At 38.6% G+C, this 23,802-nt stretch overlaps 1 protein-coding gene across 7 annotated transcripts in view; it reads right to left on the bottom strand.

The window, feature by feature from the left end:
- Positions 1 to 23,802, bottom strand: part of RASGEF1B (RasGEF domain family member 1B) — a 550,412-nt gene that overhangs the window by 420,571 nt on the left and 106,039 nt on the right. For all 7 annotated transcript variants that reach the window (XM_038582293.1, XM_038582294.1, XM_038582297.1 and 4 more), the window contains one exon: positions 12,687 to 12,734. In XM_038582293.1, the coding sequence (XP_038438221.1) occupies positions 12,687 to 12,734 (48 nt within the window). The remainder of the gene's footprint in view (positions 1 to 12,686; positions 12,735 to 23,802) is intronic.

The raw sequence follows: 23,802 nt of genomic DNA, 5'->3' as shown, positions 1-23,802 counted from the left end.
ACAGGAAACAACAAATGTTGGAGAGGATGTGGAGAAAGGGGAACCCTCTTGCACTGTTGGTGGGAATGTGAACTGGTACAGCCACTCTGGAAAACTCCGTGGAGGTTCCTCAAAGAGTTAAAAATAGACCTGCCCTAGACCCATCAATTGCACTGCTGGGGATTTACCCCAAAGATATAGATGCAGTGACATGCCAGAACACCTGTACCCCAATGTTCATAGCAGCAATGTCCACAATAGCCAGACTGTGGAAGGAGCCTTGGTGTCCATCAAAAGATGAATGAATAAAGAAGATGTGGTCTATATATATCTATATATATATAGATGTGGTTATATATATATATATAGATAGATATAGATATAGATATAGATATAGATATAGATATATACACACACACACACACACACACAATGGAATATTACTCAACCATTAGAAACGACAAAGACCCACCGTTTGCTTCGATGTGGATGGAACTGGAGGGTATTATGCTGAGTGAAGTAAGTCAATCAGAGAAGGACAAACATTATATGGTCTCATTCATTTGGGGAATATAAAAAATAGTGAAAGGGAATAAAGGGGAAAGGAGAGAAAACGAGTGGGAAATATCAGAGAGGGTGACAGAACATGAGAGACTCCTAACTCTGGAAAACAAACAATGGGTAGTGGAAAGGGAGGTGGGCAGGGGGTTGAGGTGACTGGGTGACAGGCACTTGATGGGATGGGCACTGGGTGATATACTATATGTTGGCAAATTGAACTCCAATAAAAAAAAATTTTAAATTAAAAATAAAATAAATAAAATAAAATAAAATAAAATAAAATAAAATAAAATAAATGACCATAGAGATTCTCACTGGGTTGGAGAAAAGAATGAAAGAACTCAGTGAGAGCTTCAATGAAGAGATAGAAAAAAAAAATTTTGTAATGAATCAGAGTTGAAAAATACAATAACTAAAATAAAAAACAACACTAGAGGGAATCAGCAATAGATTCAAGGTTGCAGAAGAGCATATCAGTGATCTGGAAGACACAGTAATGGAAGGTACACAAGCTGAACAGCAAAAAGAGAAAAGAATTTTTTAAAATGAAGATAGATTAAGAGACCTCTTGGACAACATCAAGCAAACATTCACTTTATAGGGGTCCCAGAAGAAGAAGAAGAGAGAGAGAGAAATGTGTAGAAAACTTATTTGAAGAAAAATAACTAAAAACTTCCTTAACCTAAGGAGGAAAAACCTAGACATCCAAATCCAAGAAGCACAAAAAGTTCCAAACAGGATAAACCCAAGGAAGTACACCATGGCACATAAGAATTAAAATGTCCAAGATTAAGATAGAGAAAATCTTAAAAGCAGCAAAAGACAAAAAGTTATAGAAGGGAAAACCTATAAGGCTATCAGCTGAGTTTTCAGGAGAAACTTTGCAAGCTAGAAGAGAGTGGCATGATATACTCAAAGTGCTGAAAGGGAAAATCTACAACCAAAGATACTCAGCAAGGTTATCATTCAGATTCAAAGGAGAGTTAAAGTTCCCCACACAAACAAAAGATAAAGAAGTTTATCACCACTAAATCAGCATTACGAGAATGTTAAAGGGATTTCTTTATGTGGAAAAGAAATGGTCATATTTAAACATATGAAAACTATGAATAAAAAGATGTAAAATATGACAATATATACATAAAATGTGGAGAAGGGAGTAAAAAAGGAAGAGAATGATAAAAAGAAAAAGAAGGTTTCTTTCCTTTTTTTTTTTAAAAAATGTGTTTAAACTTAAATGACCACCAAATTAATATGGACTACTATTTCCTTAGGATGTTATATATGTACCTCATGGTAACCACAAAACTAGATCCACAAAAAATAAAAAGAAAGAAAATCAACCAAAACACTAAAGATACTCAACAATCACAAAAGAGAGAGAGAGAGAGAGAACAAGAGAAGACGAAAGGTACAAAGAACTAAAAAACAACCAAAAATAAATTTTTTAAATGGCAATAAGTACATCTCTATCAATAATTACTTTGATTGCAAATGGCCTGACTGTTCCCAATCAAAAAACATACAACAGTAAAATGGATTAAAAATAAGATCCACCTGTATGCTGCCTACAAAATACTCACCTCAAACTAAAGACACAATCAGACACAAAGTGAAGGGACAGAAAACCATTCACCATGCAAATGGAAATTGAAAAGAAAAAAAAAAAAAGCCAGGGTAGAAAAACTTATATCAGACGAAAATATACTTTAAAACAAAGGCTGTGGGTTGCCTGGGTGGCTCAGTCAGTTAAGTGTCTGCCTTTGGCTCAGGTCATGATTCCCAGGATCCTGGGATCGAGCTCCATATCAGGCTCCCTGCTCAGTGGGAGCCTGCTTCTCCTTCTCTCTCTTCTTCTCCCCCTGCTTGTGCACACATTCTCTCTGTGTCAAATAAATAAAATCTTTAAAAATAAGACAAAAAGAAAATATAAAACCAAGGCTCTCACAAGAGACAAAAATAGAGCATTACATAATGATAAAGGTATCGATCCAACAAGAGGATATAATAATTGTAAATATCTATGCAGTGAACACTGCAGTAACTAAATACATAAAGCAAATATTAATAGACATAAAGAGAGAAATTGATGGTAATACAATAATAGTAAAAGTAGAGTAACACTCTACTTACATCAATGGATAGATCACCCAGACAGAAAGTCAATAAGGAAAATGTCTTTGAATGACCCATTAGACCAGATGGATATAATAGATATATACAGAATATTCTATCCAAAACAATAGAATACACATTCTTTCCAAGTGCACATGGAAAATTCTCCAGAAGAGATCACATATTAGGCTATAAAATAAGCCTCAATAAGTTTCAGAAAATTGAAATCATACCATGCATCTTTTCTGAACACAATGGTACTAAACTAGAAATTAGTCACAGGAACAAAATTAGGAAAAACACAAACACATGGAGACTAAACTACAATGAGATATCACCTCACATCTGTTAGAATGACTAAAATCAAAACCTTAAGGAACAAAAAGTATTGGCAAGAATGTGAAGAAAAGGGAACCCTTGTGCACTGTTGGTAGGAATGCAACTGAGACAAAGCAAAAGCAGTTCTAAGAGGGATGTGTAGAAATACAGGCCTACCTCAAGAAGCAAGAAAAAACTCAGCTAAACCATCTAACCTTATGCCTACAGGAACTTGAAAAAGAAGAACAAACAAAACCTAAGGTGAGTAGAAGAAATGAAATAATAAAGATCAGAGCATAAATAAATGACATAGAGGCAAAAAAATGTTTTAATTTAAAAAAAATAAATAAAACCAAAAGCTAGTACTTGAAAGACAAAAGAAAAAAAAAATACTAGCAAACCCTTAGCCAGACTCAAGAAAAAAATAGAAAGGATCCAATACATAAAATCAGAAATGAGAGAAGAGAAGGAACACTAACTGATAGCACAAAAATACAAAGGACTGTAATATAATATGATGAAAAATCAATAACAAACTAGACAACCTAGAAGAAATAGATAAATTCCTAGAAACATATAATCTTCCAAAAGTTAACCAGGAATGAATAGAAAGTCTGAACAGACTGATAACAAGTAACAAAATTGAATTGATAATCAAAAATTTACCAAAAAGTAAAATTCCAGGACCAGATGAATCCACAAGGAATTCTACAAGACAGTTAAAGAAGAGTTAATACCTATTCTCCTCAAACTATTTCAAAAAAATGGAAGAGGAAGATAAGCATCCAAATACATTCTATGAGGTCAGAATACCCTGATATGAAAACCAGACAGATGCCACAAAAAAGAAAACTACAGGCCAATATCTCTGAAGAATAGATGCAAAATCCTCAACAAAATATTAGAAAGGAACAAGGGCAGTAATTTCTCTGACATCAGTCATAGCGCATTTTTCTAGATATGTCTCCTGAGAAAAGGAAAACAAAAGCAAAAATAAATTAATTGAGACTATATTAAAATAAAAAGCATTTGCACAGCAAAGGAAACCACCAACAAAACACAAAAGCAACCTACTGCATGGGAGAAGATATATGCAAATGATATATCCAATAAGGGGTTAATCTCCAAAATAAATAGAATTTATACAACTCAACACCAAAAAGACAACCTGATTTAAAAATGGGCAGAGGAAAAGAAATGGGTGGAGGATGTGAAAAGACCTCTTCCCAAAGAAACACAAAGATGGCCATCAGACACATGAAAAGATGCTCAGCACCACTAATCAAGGAAATGCAAATCAAAACTACAATGAGATATCACCTCACATCTGTCAGAATGACTAAAATCAAAACCTTAAGAAACAAAAAGTATTGGCAAGAATGTGAAGAAAAGGGAACCCTTGTGCACTGTTGGTAGGAATGCAAACTGGTGCAGCCCCTGTGGAAAACAGTATGGAGGTTCATTAAAAATAGAAATACCACATGATCAATAATTCTACTATTGGGTTACTTTTGGGTGACAAGAGAAAATGACAACACGAACTCAGGAAGATATAGGCACCGCTATGTTTGTTGCAGTATTATTTATAATAGTCAAGGCATGGAAGCAACCTAAGTATGTCCATCAATAGATGAATGGATAAGGAAGATGTGATATATATGCACACATACTGCATATACGCATACAATGGAATATTACTCAGCCATAAAAAGGATGAGATTGTACCATTTGTAACAATATGGATGGACCTAGAGGATATAATGCTAAATGAAATAAGTCGAACTAAGGAAGACAAATAATATATGATTCCACTCATTAATGGAATCTTTTAAAAATGAATAAACAAACAAAAAGCAGAATCAGAACTATAAATACAAAGAAAAAACTGATGGTTGCCAGAGGGGAAGGAAGTAGAGGTTGGGCAAAATTCATTCCAGTTTTGGAATGAATAGGTCACAGGAATAAAAAGCAGAACACAAGGAATACAGTCAGCGATACTGCAAGAGCAATGTTTAGGTGGTAGCTAAACTTGTGGTGAGTGTAGTATGATGTATAAACTCAAATCACTAAGTTGTACACCTGAAACTAAATGTAACATTGTCAACTATGCTCAAATTTTTAAAAAATCAAATAGATGAAACAAAACATACTGAGCTGTAAATACCCAATCTCTGCATAGAGAATTGTCTTTGTTTTTGTTTGTTTGTTTTAAATATTTTATTTAAAAAAATAAAATAAAATAAAAATTTTATTTATTTATTCATGAGAGACACAGAGAGAGGCAGGAGACATAGGCAGAGGGAGAAGCAGGCTCCTCATAGGGAGCCTGATGTGGGGCTCAAGCCCTTGAACTGGGATCACACCCTGAGCTAAAGGCAGATGCTCAACTGCTGAGCCACCCAGGTGTCCTGAGAATTGTCTTTGTTATAAGAAAAGAGGAAAAAGAAATACATTTTCATTTTCTCCTTCTGAAATACTATCTAGAGTATTTCTGGACCATGGGAGATTTTGATTTATGCAAATCAAAATATTTTCTTTGTTTAGTTAACCAAACCTGTGTATACAAAATCAAAGTTTTTCTTCAGAACATTCTTGACACAAGGTTATCCAAGAGCAATTCTGAGTTGAAGTGCCATGAATTTTTCAGAGCTCATATTCCCTTCAATTAAGAGAAAAAACTGCATTGCATTTGGATTGCTTTATGGACCCTTTGTGACATTTCCCCGTATAGCTTCACCTAGTCTCCTCCTACTTCCAGGTTTAAGGTCACTGGCCCTCCCTCGTAGAGAGATTGTCATTCTGAAACACTGGGTTGAATTCAGGCTAGGGAGCCCTTTAGAGGACCAGCTTGAAGAGATCTACTGAAATTCAGAGAACCACAGGGGAATTGGGCAGTGACCATATTTAATATTTAACAAGGACAGCTGTACTTGGAGGAGCACTATTATTTCTCATTTTGCTCCAGAAATATATGGAAGATGCTTTGAGCAATCCAGCTCAGGCCTCATCTCTCATACCATTTATACAGATACATTTGCTCTGTGATAAAATGGATTCTTAAAACTGTTGGCATAAACTGTTTTGAGTTAGAGATACTAGGCTGTAACTTCAGCAAGTCTGAGCATGTATTCTATATTTGGAATGTCTCAGGATATTGGAAAATTAAGGGAGAGAAGACAGGAATGAAGGAGCCTTGGCCTGAGCCATGGGGCACTGGGACCTGGAGGGCCTACAAGGTTTGGTTTGAGTGCTGTCCACCAAGGCAAGGGGGGAAAAAGGAATAAGATGAAAAGTGAAATGACTCCAGTACCCATTTAATCAATGCCATCACATGAAAAATCCATGACACTCTTTCAGAGCCTCAGCCTAAGGCTCCTATTTTCCAAATACTATTCAATATAACACAAGTTCAAGAGGAGGAGGCAGAGAAAGCACTGAACAGACAGTCCCCTGGAGCTCATGGCAATAGAATTTGACCTACATTGTTGAAATGCCCAGTTTGTCTTTCCAGGTCTCTTAAGGACACAATTCACAAATGAGATAACTGTAAATGTTATCAGGGTGTCTGACACAAAGCCATTGATCCTTTGAACAATATTCATCTGAAAAACTTCCCTCTTTCTAGAAAAGTAAAATAGCATTTTTAAAAGCCAAAACATAGAAATGCTAATTCAGGTGTCTTTTATTTTTGTTTTTACTTTTCTGGAAAAAAAAAAAAATTATAGGCTCTTCCTTGAATCCCCATTGTTGTGAGTCTATAGAGATGATCTCCATCTTTTTTAAATTCATCTTGCTTGCTCTGTCATTTTTTATTTGGGCTGCATCTTCCAGAAAGCCACTGGGTATCTTTCATAGGCCATGAAAAGATAACACGGATAAAAGATATTATGGACTCTACTTCAAGGAGTCTGATTTGCTTTCCATCTCCTGTCAGGACCTTCAAGGGGAATTGCCACTACCAGAAAGCAGTGACTTTTAATTTCCCCTTAAGCTAGATTCAGTGTTCAGAGCCTCACAGCTATGTAAAAGGCCCAAATGACTCTCTCTGATGCCAGTGGAAACACATGAACAGACAGAATTTTAACTCTGGGGTGCTCATCTTCCAGTTTTTACTACTTAACTTGCCCAAATCTAGTTATTTTATTAAAAACTTCTTTGCACGTACATACTGTTTTTCTCTTTCCTGACTCTTCCAAGTGGGGCATAGATCATTCTCAGGGACTTAGGAAGCTTCATGCAGGAAATACACAGCCAAGACAGGAAGGACACTTTAGAAAACACACAAGTTGAAGCAGAAACTTGAAGACTATCGAGTAAAGGCTGTGAGTCATCTTGGGGAAGAAATGAAAAAAAAAAAATTGATCCAGCAATCACACTAGTTGGTATTTACCCAAATGAATGCAAGCAAGACATATGTTCATGAAAAAACCTGCCCATGAATGTTCGTAGCAGCTTTATTCGTAATTGCCAAGCCTTGCAAGCAACCAAGTGTCCTCCAATAGGTGAATGGATAGACAAACTGTGGTACAATCCGGACAATGGACTACTGCTGATCAGCGCTAAAATGAAATAAGCTGTCAAGCCATGGAAGAATATTAAATGCATATTATAAAGTGAAATAAGCCAGTCTGAAAAGGCTACATATTGTATGATCTCAACACTGGGACGTTCTGGAAAGGGCAAAACAGTGAAGCCCACAAAGATCAGTGGCTGCCAAAGTGGGAGTGGAGACTAGTACAGGGAAAGCACAGAGGACTTTTAGGACAGCGAAACTGTTCTGTATAACACTACAATGGCAGATATGTGTCACACACACTTTTTGAAACCCACAGAATGTAGGACACCAAGAGTGAACACTAATGTAAACTATGGACTTCGGAGGATAATGAAGCGTCAGCATAGGTTCATAGATTGTAACAAATGTACCACTCTGGTGCAGGATGCTGATAGTGGGGGAGGCTTTCATGGGGGGCGAGAATTGAACGGAGGGTGCAGAAGGGCAAAAGAACACTGCTGATGGAGCATAAAGATAGAATTAGAAAATGAAGATAATACCGCCGGAAATGTTCAAGAGCCTTTTTTAGTCTTTGGCAGGAAAAACTAAAAGCTACTTCTCCAGGGACCCGAGACTTAACACTGAGCTCCATTATTGTCCATAACATGGTTTGCTCAGGTATAAATGGGGTATGGGGTGTTTTTTCAATGCACTTATCAATAGTTAGGAAGCACTCAGATACTAGGAGCCACAGAGAAGGGAGTAGAAGAAAGGTACAAATATTGACAAAACACAACTTTTATTTAGAGGACAGCATGGGAAAAAAGTGACATTATATTCATAAATAAGGAGGTTTTCAGGGAATGGAGTGGGAGGAAGGACATGATCATGGGCTGGGTCGCCAAATGCCAACCTTGGTGCTCCAAGTTAGAGCACTGATTCCCTACCCACTAGATACATTCATGACTCTAGATCATCTTATCAGTTAACATTCCTCCAGAATCGATCTTACCGGTAAACGATGTAATTTTTGGAGCAAGGATAAGATCTTGCAACCAACCCAAAATTGTTCCCTGCTGGCTAATGCCAGAAATCCCACCCCTTCGACCCCATTTCTTTAGCTCCATCACCTATTAACATGCAAATACTCATAGGACAGATTAGACTTTAAGCCATATAATTCGAGTATCACTGTGAATTTATTTATCAGATCTGAAAAGATGGTTTCAAGAGAAGAAAGGATATACGATGATGTAGTAAACTCAAAATCTCTGAACACCAGAGAAATGTTTGGGCAGGAGACAGAATATTTAAAACACTCTGTTACCTGTGGTCTTTGGCAGTTTAATTTTCTGGCTGATTAAAATCGAATGAAAACAGTGCAACCACTGAATGTTTGCAAAGCAACCAGAACATTGATTGTATGCTATTTTTACTAGTAATATTATTATTAATTTTGAAAAGATTCTCAAGAAGTAGAAGGTAAGTTTTGTCAAAAGAAGACAAAAGAGCCTTCTATTTATTTCAGCCTTGCTCGCTCAAGTTCTACATTGGGGTAATAGAGTATTTATTAGCCAAATGAAAGGCTACCATGCTAGACTCCAGGTCAGCTTTCCCTTGAAGTTCTACCAAAGCTCATATATAAAGCCCTTCCTGGGGCACCTAGGTGGCCCAGGGCATGATCCCAGGGTCCTGGGATCAAGTCCCACATCAGGCTCTCTGCATGGAGCCTGCTTCTCCCTCTGCCTGTGTCTCTGCCTCTCTCTGTGTCCCTCATGAATAAATAAATAAAATCTTAAAAAAAGAGAGAGAGAGAGAGAGAGAGAGAGAGAGAGAATGAAGAGTGAGAATGAGCATCTCGACTGATGCATCACATGTCCCCCCAAATTGGAAGAAAAGCTATAGGGCAGGGTCTGTTTGCCTGTTTATATCACTCCTCGATGCCACTCCTGAGTAATGTCTAGTGCAATTAAGTACCCAATGAATAATTGTTGTGTTAAAAAATGAATAAATAAATTCAATGATTTCCCCCACCTCTTAGAACCTGAAGTGAAAGGCAAATTCAGTATTCTGATGCACCCCTAATAAATTCTGATTTTAAGGACATCATCAATAAAGCCTCCATTGATCAAGCTCCAGCATTAAATCCTCTCTACTTTTTACTTTCTGATATAAACACTTAAATATGCTAAGCTGGAGAGATAATCAATTAAATAAACAACCCACTGGAGATGGGATCACCACAAGGCAAGAGCAATACTTTCAAAACTGCACACAGAGTCACTGAGGCAAATGAGGTTCCTATATTCAAAACAAGAGAAATGCCATATTTAGCAAGACCTAGTATTTATTAAAAACCTACTATGTACCAGGCAATATAATAAGCACATAATTTATGTTATTTAATCTTTAGAACAGCCCCAGAAGTTGGGAATTATCATTCTCATTTTGCAGATTTTTTTTTCCTTTTAAAGATTTTATTTATTTATTTGAGAGAGAGCGCACAAGAATGGGGAGAGGCGGAGGGAGAGGGAGAAGCAGACTCTCCGCTGAGCAGGGAGCCAGACATGGGGCTCGATCCCAGGACCCCAGGATCATGACCCGAGCCAAAGGCAGCTGTCCAACCAACTGAGCTACTCAGGTGCCCCTCATTTTGCAGATTTTAAAAGTAAGACTTGAAGTACTTTTGCCCATGGTCACTTGTTCAAGAATTTAAAAGCATAAACTTTGGAGCCAGATTGACTAGGTTTAATTTCTGACTCTGCCTCACCTAGGTGGGTGTCTTTGTATATTTGGGTGGCTCTCCTGGTTCTGGAGGCTAGAAGCCTGACATCAGGGTGCCAACATAGTCAGGTGAGTGCCACATACAACTCACTGTCCTTCTGTGGTGGAAGGGGCTAAGGAAGCTCTGTGGGGTCTCTCTTTTTTTTTTAAGATTTTATTTATTTATTCATAAGAGACGCCGAATGAGGCAGAGACACAGGTAGAGGGAGAAGCAGACTCCGCACAGGGACTGATGCAGGACTCGATGCCAGGATCCCGGGATCATGACCTGAGCTGAAGGCAGACACTCTACCACTGAGACACTCAGGTGCTCCTGTCGGGTCTCCTTCATAAGAGCATTACTCCTATTCATAAAGGCAGAGCCCTCATGACCCAAGCACCTCCCAAAGGTCCCACCTCCTAATCCCATCACCTATAAGAGGATTTGAATTTGAGGGGACACAAATATTTAGGCCAGAGCACTGGGCAAACAGAGCTTAATGCACCTGTGCCTCAGTTTCCTGATCTACAAAAGGGAGCTAATAATTGCACCAGTTGCTAAATATTATCTCTCATCTCCATACCTGTCTTTCTGGAACCTGCTTTGTGATCTAGGCCTGGGACTCTGAGAGACACATTCCGGCATAGTCAGCTGGCTTCTTGTTAACTGTGCTAATGGCAAACACGAGAAGGGCTACAGAGCTGGAGGAACAAGAAGGAACTTTGCTCCTCCACCTCACAGCGTGCTGGTCCTCACTCTCTCCTCAGAGGTCTGAATTTCAAGTCTGTAGGGCCCTTCCCCTAAGTATCTAAGAAGTTTTCATAATCCCATCCCCTTGATCCCTCAGCCCTGGGGGTGAGACTTGCTTCCTGGTAATTGCCACCCCCACCCATATGCTTCTGTCTCTTTCCATTACCTAGCAGGCTTTTTAACCAGTTAACAGTTCTTCGTATTAAATTGTCTCTGTTCAAATTATTGATGTAATTTCATTGTGCCAACAGACCCTGGGGATACAGGAACACCTAGGATTCTAGAGAGTATTAACTGTACCTGGAGCAACATTTGCTCTACTGGTGTTAGCTGTTAGTGGCTGGTAAGTATTGAAGCTAGGCTGGGACCCTAGTCTGCTCAGCTTCTTCCTAAGCAACATGACGTTCCTCTAATGAAAATAGCTCCTATGTACTTAGGAGCTGGGCTTTGAGCTTTCACAGATGTTACCTCTTTTAATCTCCTTAAGCACCTCTTAGATGCTTTGCATTCTTGAAGTGTTTTTTCCTCTAACAATTGACATCAAGAAAGGTATTCTGAGTTAATACACCCATTATCCTAAAAGGTTAGGCAAGTACTCCAACAGGTTCAAACATCGACATTAGAATAATAATTTTTTAACATGAGCTTCTCCAAATTCTAATAAACCTATTTATATCATTGCCCTATGTATCACCAGGAATTAACATAATTTAAATATATGTAAATTGTTGCTTGTCTGTGTCTGTGTCTGGGGATTAAGATTTTGGAATTTCAAAATTTTCTGTTGTTTTTTATATCTAAAGGACCAATGAAATAATATAGGATTTGAAAAATGAAGTGCCTATTTTGTGCTAGGCATTAGGATATAAGTGTTGTCACAAGTGTTACCTCATCTCATTTTATTTTTTTTTAAAGATTTATTCCTTTATTCATTTATGATAGACAAAGAGAGAGAGAGAGAGAGAGAGAGGCAGAGACACAGGAGGAGGGAGAAGCAGGCTCCATGCCGGGAACCAGACGTGGGACTCGATCCCGGGACTCCAGGTTCACGCCCTGGGCCAAAGGCAGGGGCTAAACCGCTGAGCCACCCAGAGATCCCCGCATCATCTCATTTTATCCTTAAAATATACTACCATACTAGGTACAATCATCTTCTTTGTACAAATATGTCCAAGGTCACATAAAGTAACAGAACCAAGAATTGAAACCAATTCTTTCTAACTCAGAGCTCATGTTTTAGCCAATTCACCACAGGTCGTAGGTGAAGGTCATTCTCCATAGCAGATCCTGAGAAAATAAAATTTAGTGAACATAGGAACTGAGATAGAAACAAATTCCTTCACTGTGAAGGGCTTAAAAAATAAAAGAACTGAATCTGTGCATTATCTTCTGACCTTGCTTTCAAAATTGCTTATAAGCCATGGGAAATTCTCAGCTTCTGTCATTGGGTTTCCAGAATATCTCTCATTCTACTTCATTTCAGGGATTTCTACTCCCATTTCAGTTTTGCTATTGTAGAAGCAAAATAAGTGGAAGTCCCAAAATACCTTGTTTCTGGGAGCATCCCTACCTTCCAAAAGCAAGTCATTTTCTTTGCAAAAAAATCAAAGCATCCGCCAAAACAATGATATTGAAAAAAACATAAAAGCATCCGCCAAAAGAATGATATTTTAAAGGAACAGTGCAGAGAGGAAGAAAACATACCTTTTGCTTCGTGCTTGATTTCAGGCCAACTCGGGAGTGACTTTTGGACTAGAGGAAAAATGAGAAAGAAATCTATGAAAGACACAGGATAACAGGAGGACTTATTTTGAAGTCATTTCTTCTAGAAGGTATAAGTTTTGAGTTAAAACCCTTTCCCATCTCGTTCCTTCACAGCCTCTAGAAATCTAAGAATGGAAGCAGCATAGACACCAATGTTGAATTTTACATACTGAACAGAAGACTGTTGAAGTCCTAGAGCTGAGAATGGAAAGATGCACCTACACTTTGTCAATGCCTTGCTCCTAGTTACTGATTCAGCATGTTTCTGAGACGACACCGCAGAAACCACAAACTGCAGCAAAGGAGAAAATACCTCCAGCTGTAATAAGACAAAAGGGGAGAAATGAATAAAAGAAGTGGTCTGAAAGAAAGACTAGAAGAGGGGAACAAATGCTCTGCTTTACAGAAAAGACAAAATAGGAGCAGAATGAGGGGAAAAGTACATTTATGGCAAGATTTGTAAGTCCATCTCTAAAGGGCAGAATTTAACCTCTGCTAATTTAAATAAATCTTCATTCAATTGAAACAAAGCTCTCAAAAACATTAGTTTTTATAGAAGGCTTTTTGTTTCCAGTTTGTTCATGATTATCTAGCCTTATTTGGAATTAGAAAGGTAAAATGGGCATTTCTCTATGCATAAGAATAGTTTGGCATAGAATACCAATATGATTTTTCTCCCAATGAGAAAAAAGTGAAAGTCAATGTTTAGCATTCAGATAGTGAATATATTTGGCTCTAAGTGTACTATGAATCAAAGTTAACTCTAAACCAATTACCACAACATAGTTAGAAACATGTCTAATTGAGTAGTCCTTCAAACTATTGCATCTCAGGATCCCTTTACACTCTTAAAAATTACTGGGGCTCCCAAAGAGCCTTTATTTATTGGGTACAGCATGGGTATTCACTATATTGGAAATTGGAACTGAGAAATTTTTAATATGTATTTATCAATTCATTTTAAAATAGTAATGATAAACACATTACATGTTTAATAAATAAAATACAGGGATCCCTGGGTGGCGCAGCGGTTTAGCGCCTGCCTTTGGCCCAGGGTGCAATCCTGGAGACCCGGGATCGAGTCCCACGTCGGGCTCCTGGTGCATGGAGCCTGCTTCTCCCTCTGCCTGTGTCTCTGCCTCTCTCTCTCTCTCTCTCTCTGTGACTACCATAAATAAATAAAAAATATTTAAAAAAAAATACATTTATGTATTTTATGTTTATCCCTAAACACAAAAAAATTAGTCAGAAAACGGCATGTTTTTATATTTTTGCAAATTTCTAATGTTTAGTTTAAATAGAAGATAGCTAGATACTCATATTTGCTTCTGCATTTAATCTACTCTGGTATATTTTTTATTGAAGTAAATAAAAAAAACTCAGCCTCACTCAGATATGTGGCTAAAAAGGAAAGAGCATTTGTAATAATCGTTTCAGATAATTGTGAATATTCTTCTCTGATAATATGCCAAAACGTGACAATTATAGTTCCTTAAAGGTTGCAATGAGAATCTGAAATCAAATAACGAGCTACTACATAAAAATTTGTTGGTCTATCTTGCCCTTTGAATAGATCTTTCACTCACAAGTGATTTTGCAGCATCATGCACTGGTCATCCGGAAAATAATGGTTCCATGAGTTATGCATATTTCCCAAATATTGACACCTTTCATGACATAATATGGAAAAAAATAACATTTGTTAATCACCAACCTCACTAGAAAAATCCTCAAATGTTGGTAAGCTATCAAGCTCACAGTAACAGATACAAGCTTTCCAAAATTCCAATTTTCACTTGAAAGCTTAAATTCTATCACGAGCAACAAACACTGTCAGTCATTTTTCACAAAGTGACAGGTTCACTTCATTCATTTTTGTGAACATGTCTGCCAGCTACATGAGTCTGAATAACCATGGTTCATCTATCACTCGTTCTTTGAAGTTAAAATGGTATTTCACGGGGAAAAAAAAAAAAAAAAAAGAGGCTAGTTTGGTTCACAGTTCAATCCTGTAAGTGCTTCTCCTCAAAATCATCATTGAAAGTTTATATGCGGCAGAAGTGCTTTTATACATCCCTCCCATTTTGTCACCTATATCACTAAAAAAAAAAGGTACACTCAAAGGTTGAGATCTAGCAAACCTAATCATTTTTAGCACTTCAACAAGGGTATTTTTAAGTGAGACTGGCATTTTATGTCCTTCATTGCAAATGCACAGTGGTGAAATTATATAATGACTATGAGTACAGCTTGGTGCCACTGCCTTAATCCATGCTGAAGCACCAACAGTTTTAGCCACCACTGCTCTTGCACAATCAGTGCAGATATTATCCAGTTTAAAAAAAAAAAAAAAAGGAAAGATCATCTTAGTACTACTTATAAAGAGATTTTTGGCTTCTCAGATTTCCTTTGAAAACCACCATTCTTAGTCATTAAAGCAGTTGAGTCAATAATAATTAGACTCTCCTACACTCAAAGAAATGGAGCTAAGGAGGAGCACAGCAAGTTGTCATTGTCCTTCCTGCTGCCTTAAAAGAGAGAAACAAAGAGACCAATCAGGAATAAGTTTCCATCCGATGGACAGAAGCCAGAATGGGGAGGGAACGTGATCGTAAATCTGCAGTGTTCATCTTGCACTTATTTACATAGTGTTTTGAGATTCATCTAGACTACTGTGGGCTGAATTGCTTCCCCCCAAATTCATATGTTGATATCCTAACTCTCAGTGCCTTAGAAGTGACTATTTGGAGATGGGACTTTAAAGAGGTAAATCAGATAAAATGAGGTTCAGTGAATGGGACCTAATCCTATATGACTGACTTACTTATAAGAAGAAGCGATTAAAACACAGATAAAGCTCCGAACAGAGAAACCATGTAAAGATAAGAAAGATGACTATCCGCAAGACAAGGACAGTGATCTCACCAGAAACTAGCCCTGCTAACACCTTGATCTTGAACTCCTAGCCTCCAGAACTGTGAGAAAATGAATTCCTATTCTTTGAGCCACCCTATCTATGGTATTTTATCATGGCAACCCCAACAAACTAATATTACATAGACTCTGACAAATCCACCTCGAAGAAGTCAAGAATCTAAAATACGGAGCAAAACCAAATCCTGAATCAAAAGGGACCATTGACATCATATTCATTGTCAACCACATACATCCTAAGGCAGAATGTCTGCATCAGTGGTTCTCAAACTTCAGAGTTCATAAAGACCATTTTGGGGGCTTTTAACTATGCAATTTGCCAAACCCCAACTCCAGAAATTTCAACTCATAAAGTCTGGGTGGCCCCCAGGATTGTGCATGTTAATGAGCACCCCAAGGAATTCAATATATGGTACACAAGCTATAATTTGAGGACGACTTGCCTGCCAAGGACAGCAGTAACTTGGTATGAGAAGTAAGAAAATACAGAAACTGGCATGAATTCTCTTTCATTTTATCTTTGAAGAATCCAAATACATGAATCTCTTTTTCCTTTCCCTTTTAAATGCCTGGTGTTAAAATTCTTAATTTGATTGAACCAGTGGGTGGGCAAGGATAATGGAAACAGGCTGAATGTTGTCGGTAAATTACTCAAACTAATCCAAAAGAGGTTCCCCAACCTCTCCAATTTAAAAATATGAGCAAACAAATTCTGTTTGTTTATATTTTTAGAAGTTTATAAATTGGGTTTTAATATCATATTCAATGCAATACATCTCCATGGATATAGCCTTTGTACTCAACTCACTCATGAGAGTAAAACTGAGTTAAAAGACAAAGACTTCCATTTATAAAGGGAATTAAAAGTTGTGATGGTTAATTTTATGTGTCAATTTGACAGGGCTAAGAGCTACCCAGATAGTTGGTAAAATATTTCTAGAAGAGAGTAGCATTTCATTCAGTTGACTGAATAAAGAGATCCACCCTCACCAAATGGAGGGGAGGGGGTGCATTTTCCAATTCCTTGCATGTCCAAATAAAACAGAAAGGAGAGGGATCCCTGGGTGGCGCAGCGGTTTAGCGCCTGCCTTTGGTCCAGGGCGCGATCCTGGAGACCCGGGATCGAGTCCCACGTTGGGCTCCCAGTGCATGGAGCCTGCTTCTCCCTCTGCCTATGTCTCTGCCTCTCTCTCTCTCTCTCTCTGTGTGTGTGTGTGTGTGTGTGTGACTATCATAAATAAATAAAAAATTAAAAAAAAAACAGAAAGGAGAAGGAAGGACAAATTATCTCTCTTTCTTTGAGCTGAGATATCCATCTTTTCCTATCCTCAGACACTGGAGCCATGGTCCTGAGACCTTTGGACTCCACGACTTACACCAGTGGTCTCCTAATTCTCAAACCTTCAAACTCCAACTGAATCATATCACCAACTTTCCAGCTTGCAGACAGCAGATTGTTGGATTCTGAAACTGAATGAGCCAATTCCTTTAATAAATCAATCTCTCTCTCTATCTCTCCCTGTCTCTCTCCTGTCTCTCTCTCCAAGTGTGTGTGTGTGTGTGTGTGTGTGTGTGTGTGTGTGTATCTTATTGGTTCTATTTCTCTGGAGAACTCTAAGACAAAAGCTCATCCAATTCCAGAGAAATAACATTTTCATTTGACATTAAATCAGTTCTTGGATCTCCCCTGGTAAATGTCTTATCTAGACAGAATTGTGGTCAGCCTAGTAAAAAAATCACCCGCATAAATATTATTCTATACATTCAGTCCTCCATTCACAAACTTGTAGCATTCTAAAATTTCTTTCATTAGTTAGGTATTTAGGATTTTTTTTTTTTTGGTATTAAGGATTTTGAACTTATTTTCCCCATAGAAATAATTTTATAGGCTACAACACAAAGGCCAATTAATGTTGAATATAACTAAGATGCTATACAATTTCAATAAAAAATAGTATACTATCACAATAGTAAAAATTACACAAGAAAAATAAAATCAGCTAAGAAACCATTTTGTTTTAACAGTATCTTGAAAAATTGTATGAATACAAAAGCATATTTAATTTGAAGAGGATGGGGACTAAGGTAGAAATGCTGTAATTCTGAAGAGGCCTTGTTAGAAATTTTAAGATATGGTATTCACTGCTAATATATTGGATGGCCCTCACCCTCCCCACCCAAGCAGATAGTTTCACTTTTCTTAATTTAACTACATCCACCAGTATTACTCTGATCTTCAGAAGCTATGAATAGGGTCACTCAGGATTAATAAGTGGGTGGTGAAGAGTGCAGAACAAAGTAGGGTGTCAGGCAGCTCCCTGTGGCAGGACACAGTGTGCCCAGGCCAGCCTCCGCTAGAGACTATTGCTTATTGCCTGTGTCCCAACTTGAAAAATATAGAAATGGGGGGAGATAATGAAAAGAAGGAAAAGACTTGTTTTTCTCAAACACCTGAGTAAAAATTAGAAAGAATACAGCAAGAAAGAAAAATAAAGAAGAAACTAAAATAAAAATAATAACAAACAGCAACAAGCCACATTTTTGAGCACTTACAATGTGTCCCCACCCTAATGTCCAACTTATGTTGTTTTACATGATATTCATAACATGGCTAAGAAATAAGCATAATTGTATTATTATTCCAATTTTATAGATCAGAAGATTGAGGCATAGAAAACAAAGTCATACTTCTGATAGAACTAAGACTTGAACCTGTCTGTATGAGTCATGATCTTAAACACTGTACCATTTATATGAGAAAATTGCCCAAGGAAGAATTAGCAGAGTTCACCCAGAGCAATGAAAATCACAAGATACACAGAAATTGTATTGCATGAATAATTACTTCAAGAGGAAGAAAGGATGTCATTGAAAAGAGGTGGTAGATCAGAAGTTTACCCAAATCATCCTTGAGCTGGCATCAGTGGCCAAGGACCTTGCCAAGATGGTTCTTTTGAGCCAGCAAATGGCAAGAAGGGAAGGAAAGGAGGGTAGCTTTGTGGTGAGGCAAGTTGGGGAAGGGTTATTATGTAACTGGCACCACAAAATACAAGACATATTCACAAATTAGATGTGCCTAACTTGGGGACCTCCTGCATGGTATTTTATTGTAAACTTCAAGTTCACTTAAATGAAAAGAGCCTACCTAATAAGGCTAACCCTTCACCCTCACATACATATCCATACACAAAAAAGGGTGCAAGAGCAGAAAAAAGCTTTGTAAAAGAAATCCAGGATTTTCTTCTACAATCAAATCATACCAGCCTATCTGGAATTGTGACCTTAACTCGGATAAGTCAATGTTAATTAAAACAGTGTGTTCCATAAAATTACTGCAAAGTTGAAAACAGCAAGGGGTGAATGTGACTTTATATATTCCAGACCTACTTAGGAAAATGAGCACTCTGACATCTAAGTTTGTGGTTGTGACTGAGTACATTGCATGCAGGACTTTAATGGAAACCAAAAGGGAATTTAAGTGACCTTTCCTAGCAAATACGACCCATTTTCCCTGCCCAGATTGGAAAGGGGGCTCCAGGATACGATTCCTGTGTTACCTCTAGCAGAATTAAGAAATGTCTCCATTTGCTCTACCAACATTAAGAATTCAATTTAAACCCCAGGATGAAAATGACAAGGGAGCACTCTTAAATATGGACTCTGGTCTGAGTTCCCTTAATTGAAGCTGCAGGGTAACTTAATGGGATCATCCTGCAAATGGGGTGCTTAGCAACCCAATAACTCATGGGAATATTTGCCTGATCTCTTAAGCAGGCTGTACTCAGAAGTGTCCCCCTATGTTCAGAAGCTGGAGCAAGGGACACCTCTGAGCTGATGTGACGTTAAGTCTACTTCATGTCCTTGTCTGTGCTTGCTTTCCAGAACAACACAAGAAGTGGCTGAAATGGAAAGGTTCCAGAAATAAGAATGTCTGCCACTTATGATTTGTCTGGTGATAATGGTGCAGTTAAGACAGCACAGTCTGGAAAGGAGGTAATTCCCTGACCTTTGGGTTGTTTTTATTCAACCATACTTGGAAGAAATCACAAAGACAGTTTAAATCAAAGGGCCTAGGACATTCTGAACTGCGACTCTTCCATTAAGTGGGGCCACCACTTCCTTGACTGAAGGTGAGGGAAAGTATCTGACTCTCCAACATAAATTTAAGGAGTCCTTCCTGTTTAGAGGAGTATCTATGAATGACTGGGACAAAATTCCTCTGTGGACACTGAGCTGCTGCTCTGATTTTATTCACTTTCCACACAGTGGGTCATTTGACAGCTGTGGGCCCAATCCTGCCCAAACCGGATGTTCTAATCTGGGAGCAGTGGCAGGTCAGCATCAGTTGCTGTGGACATCTGCTGTTACTGTTTGCCCTTCTTTCTGCTAATAGTGTCATAACCCCATTTCAATCAGGCTCAGGGAGGCAAGACGGAGCACCCTGAAGAGGGCTTAACGAAGGGATGTTGTACGGACGGAGCTGTAGACAGGATTAGGGGAAACCAGTAAGGGATGGGGACTCACTCCAAACTAACAACAGTAGCAAGTGATTATCACCACTGGACCAATGGAGCTAAGAGAAGGATTTTGCACGATCAGTGAGAGCTGCAGACATCAGAGAGGGCTGTGCTGGGCATTAGCACAGACTGTTTAGCCCTTCACCCTCCATCACCTGCTGCCACTGATCATTGACCAAATTCAAATGGAAACCAGAGCACAAGGGAGTGAGGGTCTGTAGAAATCAGCTTCCCAGTGAAGAGCAGTTAGATGTAGAAAGTGGATCTGGAGGGACTGTGAGACACCTCCAACACCAGCACTTCAGTCTTTTGTTAGGAAGCATCACCTCCCATTCCTTTCTCTCTGTAATTAGTAAGCATGTTACAGGGACACTATGTATATATCCATTCTTTATGGTCATCAATTATCAGCTTGTGTCACTTTGAACTCATGGTTCCCTGAGTTTATTCAATAGGCATTAATCTGTTAGTATCATTGTTTATTTTGAATCTCAAATTGTCCCATCTGTGGCCAGGGGGAGCCCTTTATACAGCTCATGTGTCCTTCTGACATATTCCTCTCATTCTTTAGCCCTTCCTGGCTTTCATGCACAAAATGTTCCAGGTTCATTTTGTGACTTCCCAGCCCCAGCCCCTCAAGCATCCATTTCTCCATGGATCCCTGGCTTCTTCTAGTAAAGAATGGTATCTGGAAACATAGGTAGGTAGGTGGATACTGATATAAATATAAATATAAATATAAATATAAATATAAATATAAATATACACACATATATACACACACACATACACATACATACCACTACTGCATATACATACACGTTTATGTTTATATTTATTTCTACATCTATCTATCTATACCTACCTACTATAGAGAAGGAGAGAAAATGTCAAACTCCAGTCCATTCTGAGAAGGTTGCTTTTATTTTTCTCTTTCCTATCTGTAACACATTTCTCTCGCATTGAGACCTTGGCTCCCCTGTGAAAGCCCTCCACACCATACCTGGGCTCGGACACCTCTTCGCAAGCCATTCCACCCCACAGGGAGAGCCTCCTCACCCTTCTCAGGCTCCAGTGCCTCCTTCTGAGCTATATTCTTTCACGAGCACCCTCCTCACTCCACTTGGGCTCCATGCCAGGCCCTCCATTGTGGGCATTCCTCATCCTGCCTGGTCTCCAACAATCTGTACTGGATGAATACTCTCCTCACCTCACACAGGCTTTTAGCAAATACACTTAGCAGCCCTTCTCCCTGTATTCTCTGGTTACCCCACTTGGACTCTGATCCCCAGCAAAGATCACCCTCCTGCTGGAATGCCCTCCTTACCCTGCATGGGCTTCATCACTCCCACGTAGACACCCTTCGCATCCCTGTTGTACTCGAACACTCTGCTCCGTGTCACCAGAGCTTCCCACCCCTACCCTCGGCAAAGATCCCAGCTTGCTAAATTCCACTTAATGGCTTTTTGGTGGAATAGTTCAGGAAAAGAGAGGAAAAGAAGGAAAAAAGGAAAAGAAAGAGAAAGAAGGAGTGTTGAGTTCACAGAATATAAACCAAGAGGCATTAGTGGCTATATCACCACTGTCATAAAGAACTCCCTAAGTATGATACCAACACAGGGGAAAGCAGACTCAAGGGTTGCCAAGAGACAGATTTCCAACATCATTAGAACATCTGCATCCAACCATGCCTGAAGTCAGGTATACTACCATATTTTCATTTGTAAAGCAATAAATTAAATCTTATACTCAAGCTAGGTTGAGTTGACATTTCTGTCACTGGCAATTGGAAAAATCTTAATAAATAGATTTACTCTAGTTGTTAATCCAATTTTTATCTTGTGGTGCCATAATTCTAATAACTGACTGGGTGTCTGAAATACACCTAATACTAAGTACCTATCCTGTATCCCAACTAAAATAACTCGGTTCTCACCTTAACAACATAACCATACTGTGTGCAGGATCACATTATTGTCTTCCTATGCTTCAAGCAGCACCTGGCTGCTTGTATGTACTCCATAAATACTTGTTGACCCTGGCAAGAGGCTACACCTTGCTCTTTACAGGCCTCACTACAAACTGAAGTCCCGTCCCTCAGTCTGAACCTGGTATCTGGAACTCTATGCCCTTAGAATGCTCACAGACATCCTAAAGCAAACCAGCTGCTTGCATATTTGAAATTTTACATATTCTCCTGATAATTGTGGTAAAAACTAACATTATTGTGCTCTTCTAAGTGCTATGGGCTTTACATATAGTATTTCATTTAATCCTCACAAGAAGCTGATAGTATAGGTACTATAATTGTCACTTCCATATTAGAAAGAACACCAAATATCAAAGGGGTTACCTGAATTGGCCAAAGACACCCCTTTGGTCAGTGTCTGTGCCAGAACTTGAACTCAGACAGTGTGTCTTCAAAGGTGCCTTTTTTTTCCTTTTATATATCATCTTTGAATTTTTTTAATTTTCAATTGTGGCAAAATACACATAACAGAAAATTTACCTTATCACCCATTTTTAAGTGAATGCAGTAATGTTACCTGCATTCACGTTGTTATTCAGTCAATCTCCAGAACTTTTCATCTTGCAATTCTAAAACTCTGTAATTGCAATTCTAAACTCTTGCAATTCTAAACTCTTTTATCTTGTAAATCAAGCAATTTATTCCTCACCTCACCCAGCCCCTGGCAACCATTATACTCTGTCTCTGAATTTGACAAATCTAGGAACCTCATTAAATGGAGTCATACAGTATTTGTCCTTTTGTGACTGCCTAATTTCGTCTACCATAATGTCCTCAAGGTTCATCTGTGCTGTGGCATACATTAGGATTACCTTCCTTTTTAAGTCTGAGTAATATTCTGCAGTATGCATACACCACATCTTGCTTATCCATTCACCCACTAACAGACACTGGGTTGCTTTCAAAAGCTGCCCTTCTGAACCACTACATTTAATCATCTCCCATGTGCTTTGCTGTCTGCTTTCTACATTTAGAACCTCTTCTAGGACTGCCCTGTGACCACCTGGGTGCTCTGGTCTGCCTAACTGCCTTGTTCTTTCTACCCACAGCCAGATGTTTCCTCTACCTGGCCCCTTAGCACCTGTTCAGCCCCAGGGTAAGGGAGGAGGCCCTGTAGCTCTTACGCTCCAGTTTCTTCTTGTCTACCCTGTTTGCCATGGCTCACTGCTCCACACCAGCCCTCTCGTGAACCATGTCAGCTACAAAGAACAGGATTTCTAAGGAGTGGTACTCCCTGGCATACAAATTACTTGGGAGATGAATCCTTCCTATCTCTTTTGAACATCCCTTTCAGGCATGCCACTGACTGACGCCGAGAAGCTCCGATTACTATTAATAACTCCACAGTAGAGAGGGGAAGAAGGAGCTGAGCTCAAAATAAAACAATGATGAACTCAGTGCACGAATAAGGCCGAGACAAATGACTATAATGTATTCTGGATCCGTATGTCTCCAGAGCTAATTAACATGTAGAAAGAAACCTAATACTGAACATTCTCTGAAAATGCAATGGCACAAGGAAAACACTAATAAAGACCAGATATTTTCACATGATAAATCGCCAGGCAAAGGTTAT

The sequence above is a fragment of the Canis lupus genome, chromosome 32 (genome assembly GCF_011100685.1).
Source record: "Canis lupus familiaris isolate Mischka breed German Shepherd chromosome 32, alternate assembly UU_Cfam_GSD_1.0, whole genome shotgun sequence".
In the NCBI taxonomy this organism is placed as follows: Eukaryota; Metazoa; Chordata; class Mammalia; order Carnivora; family Canidae; genus Canis; species Canis lupus.
This window is presented reverse-complemented; position numbering and strand designations above follow the sequence as displayed.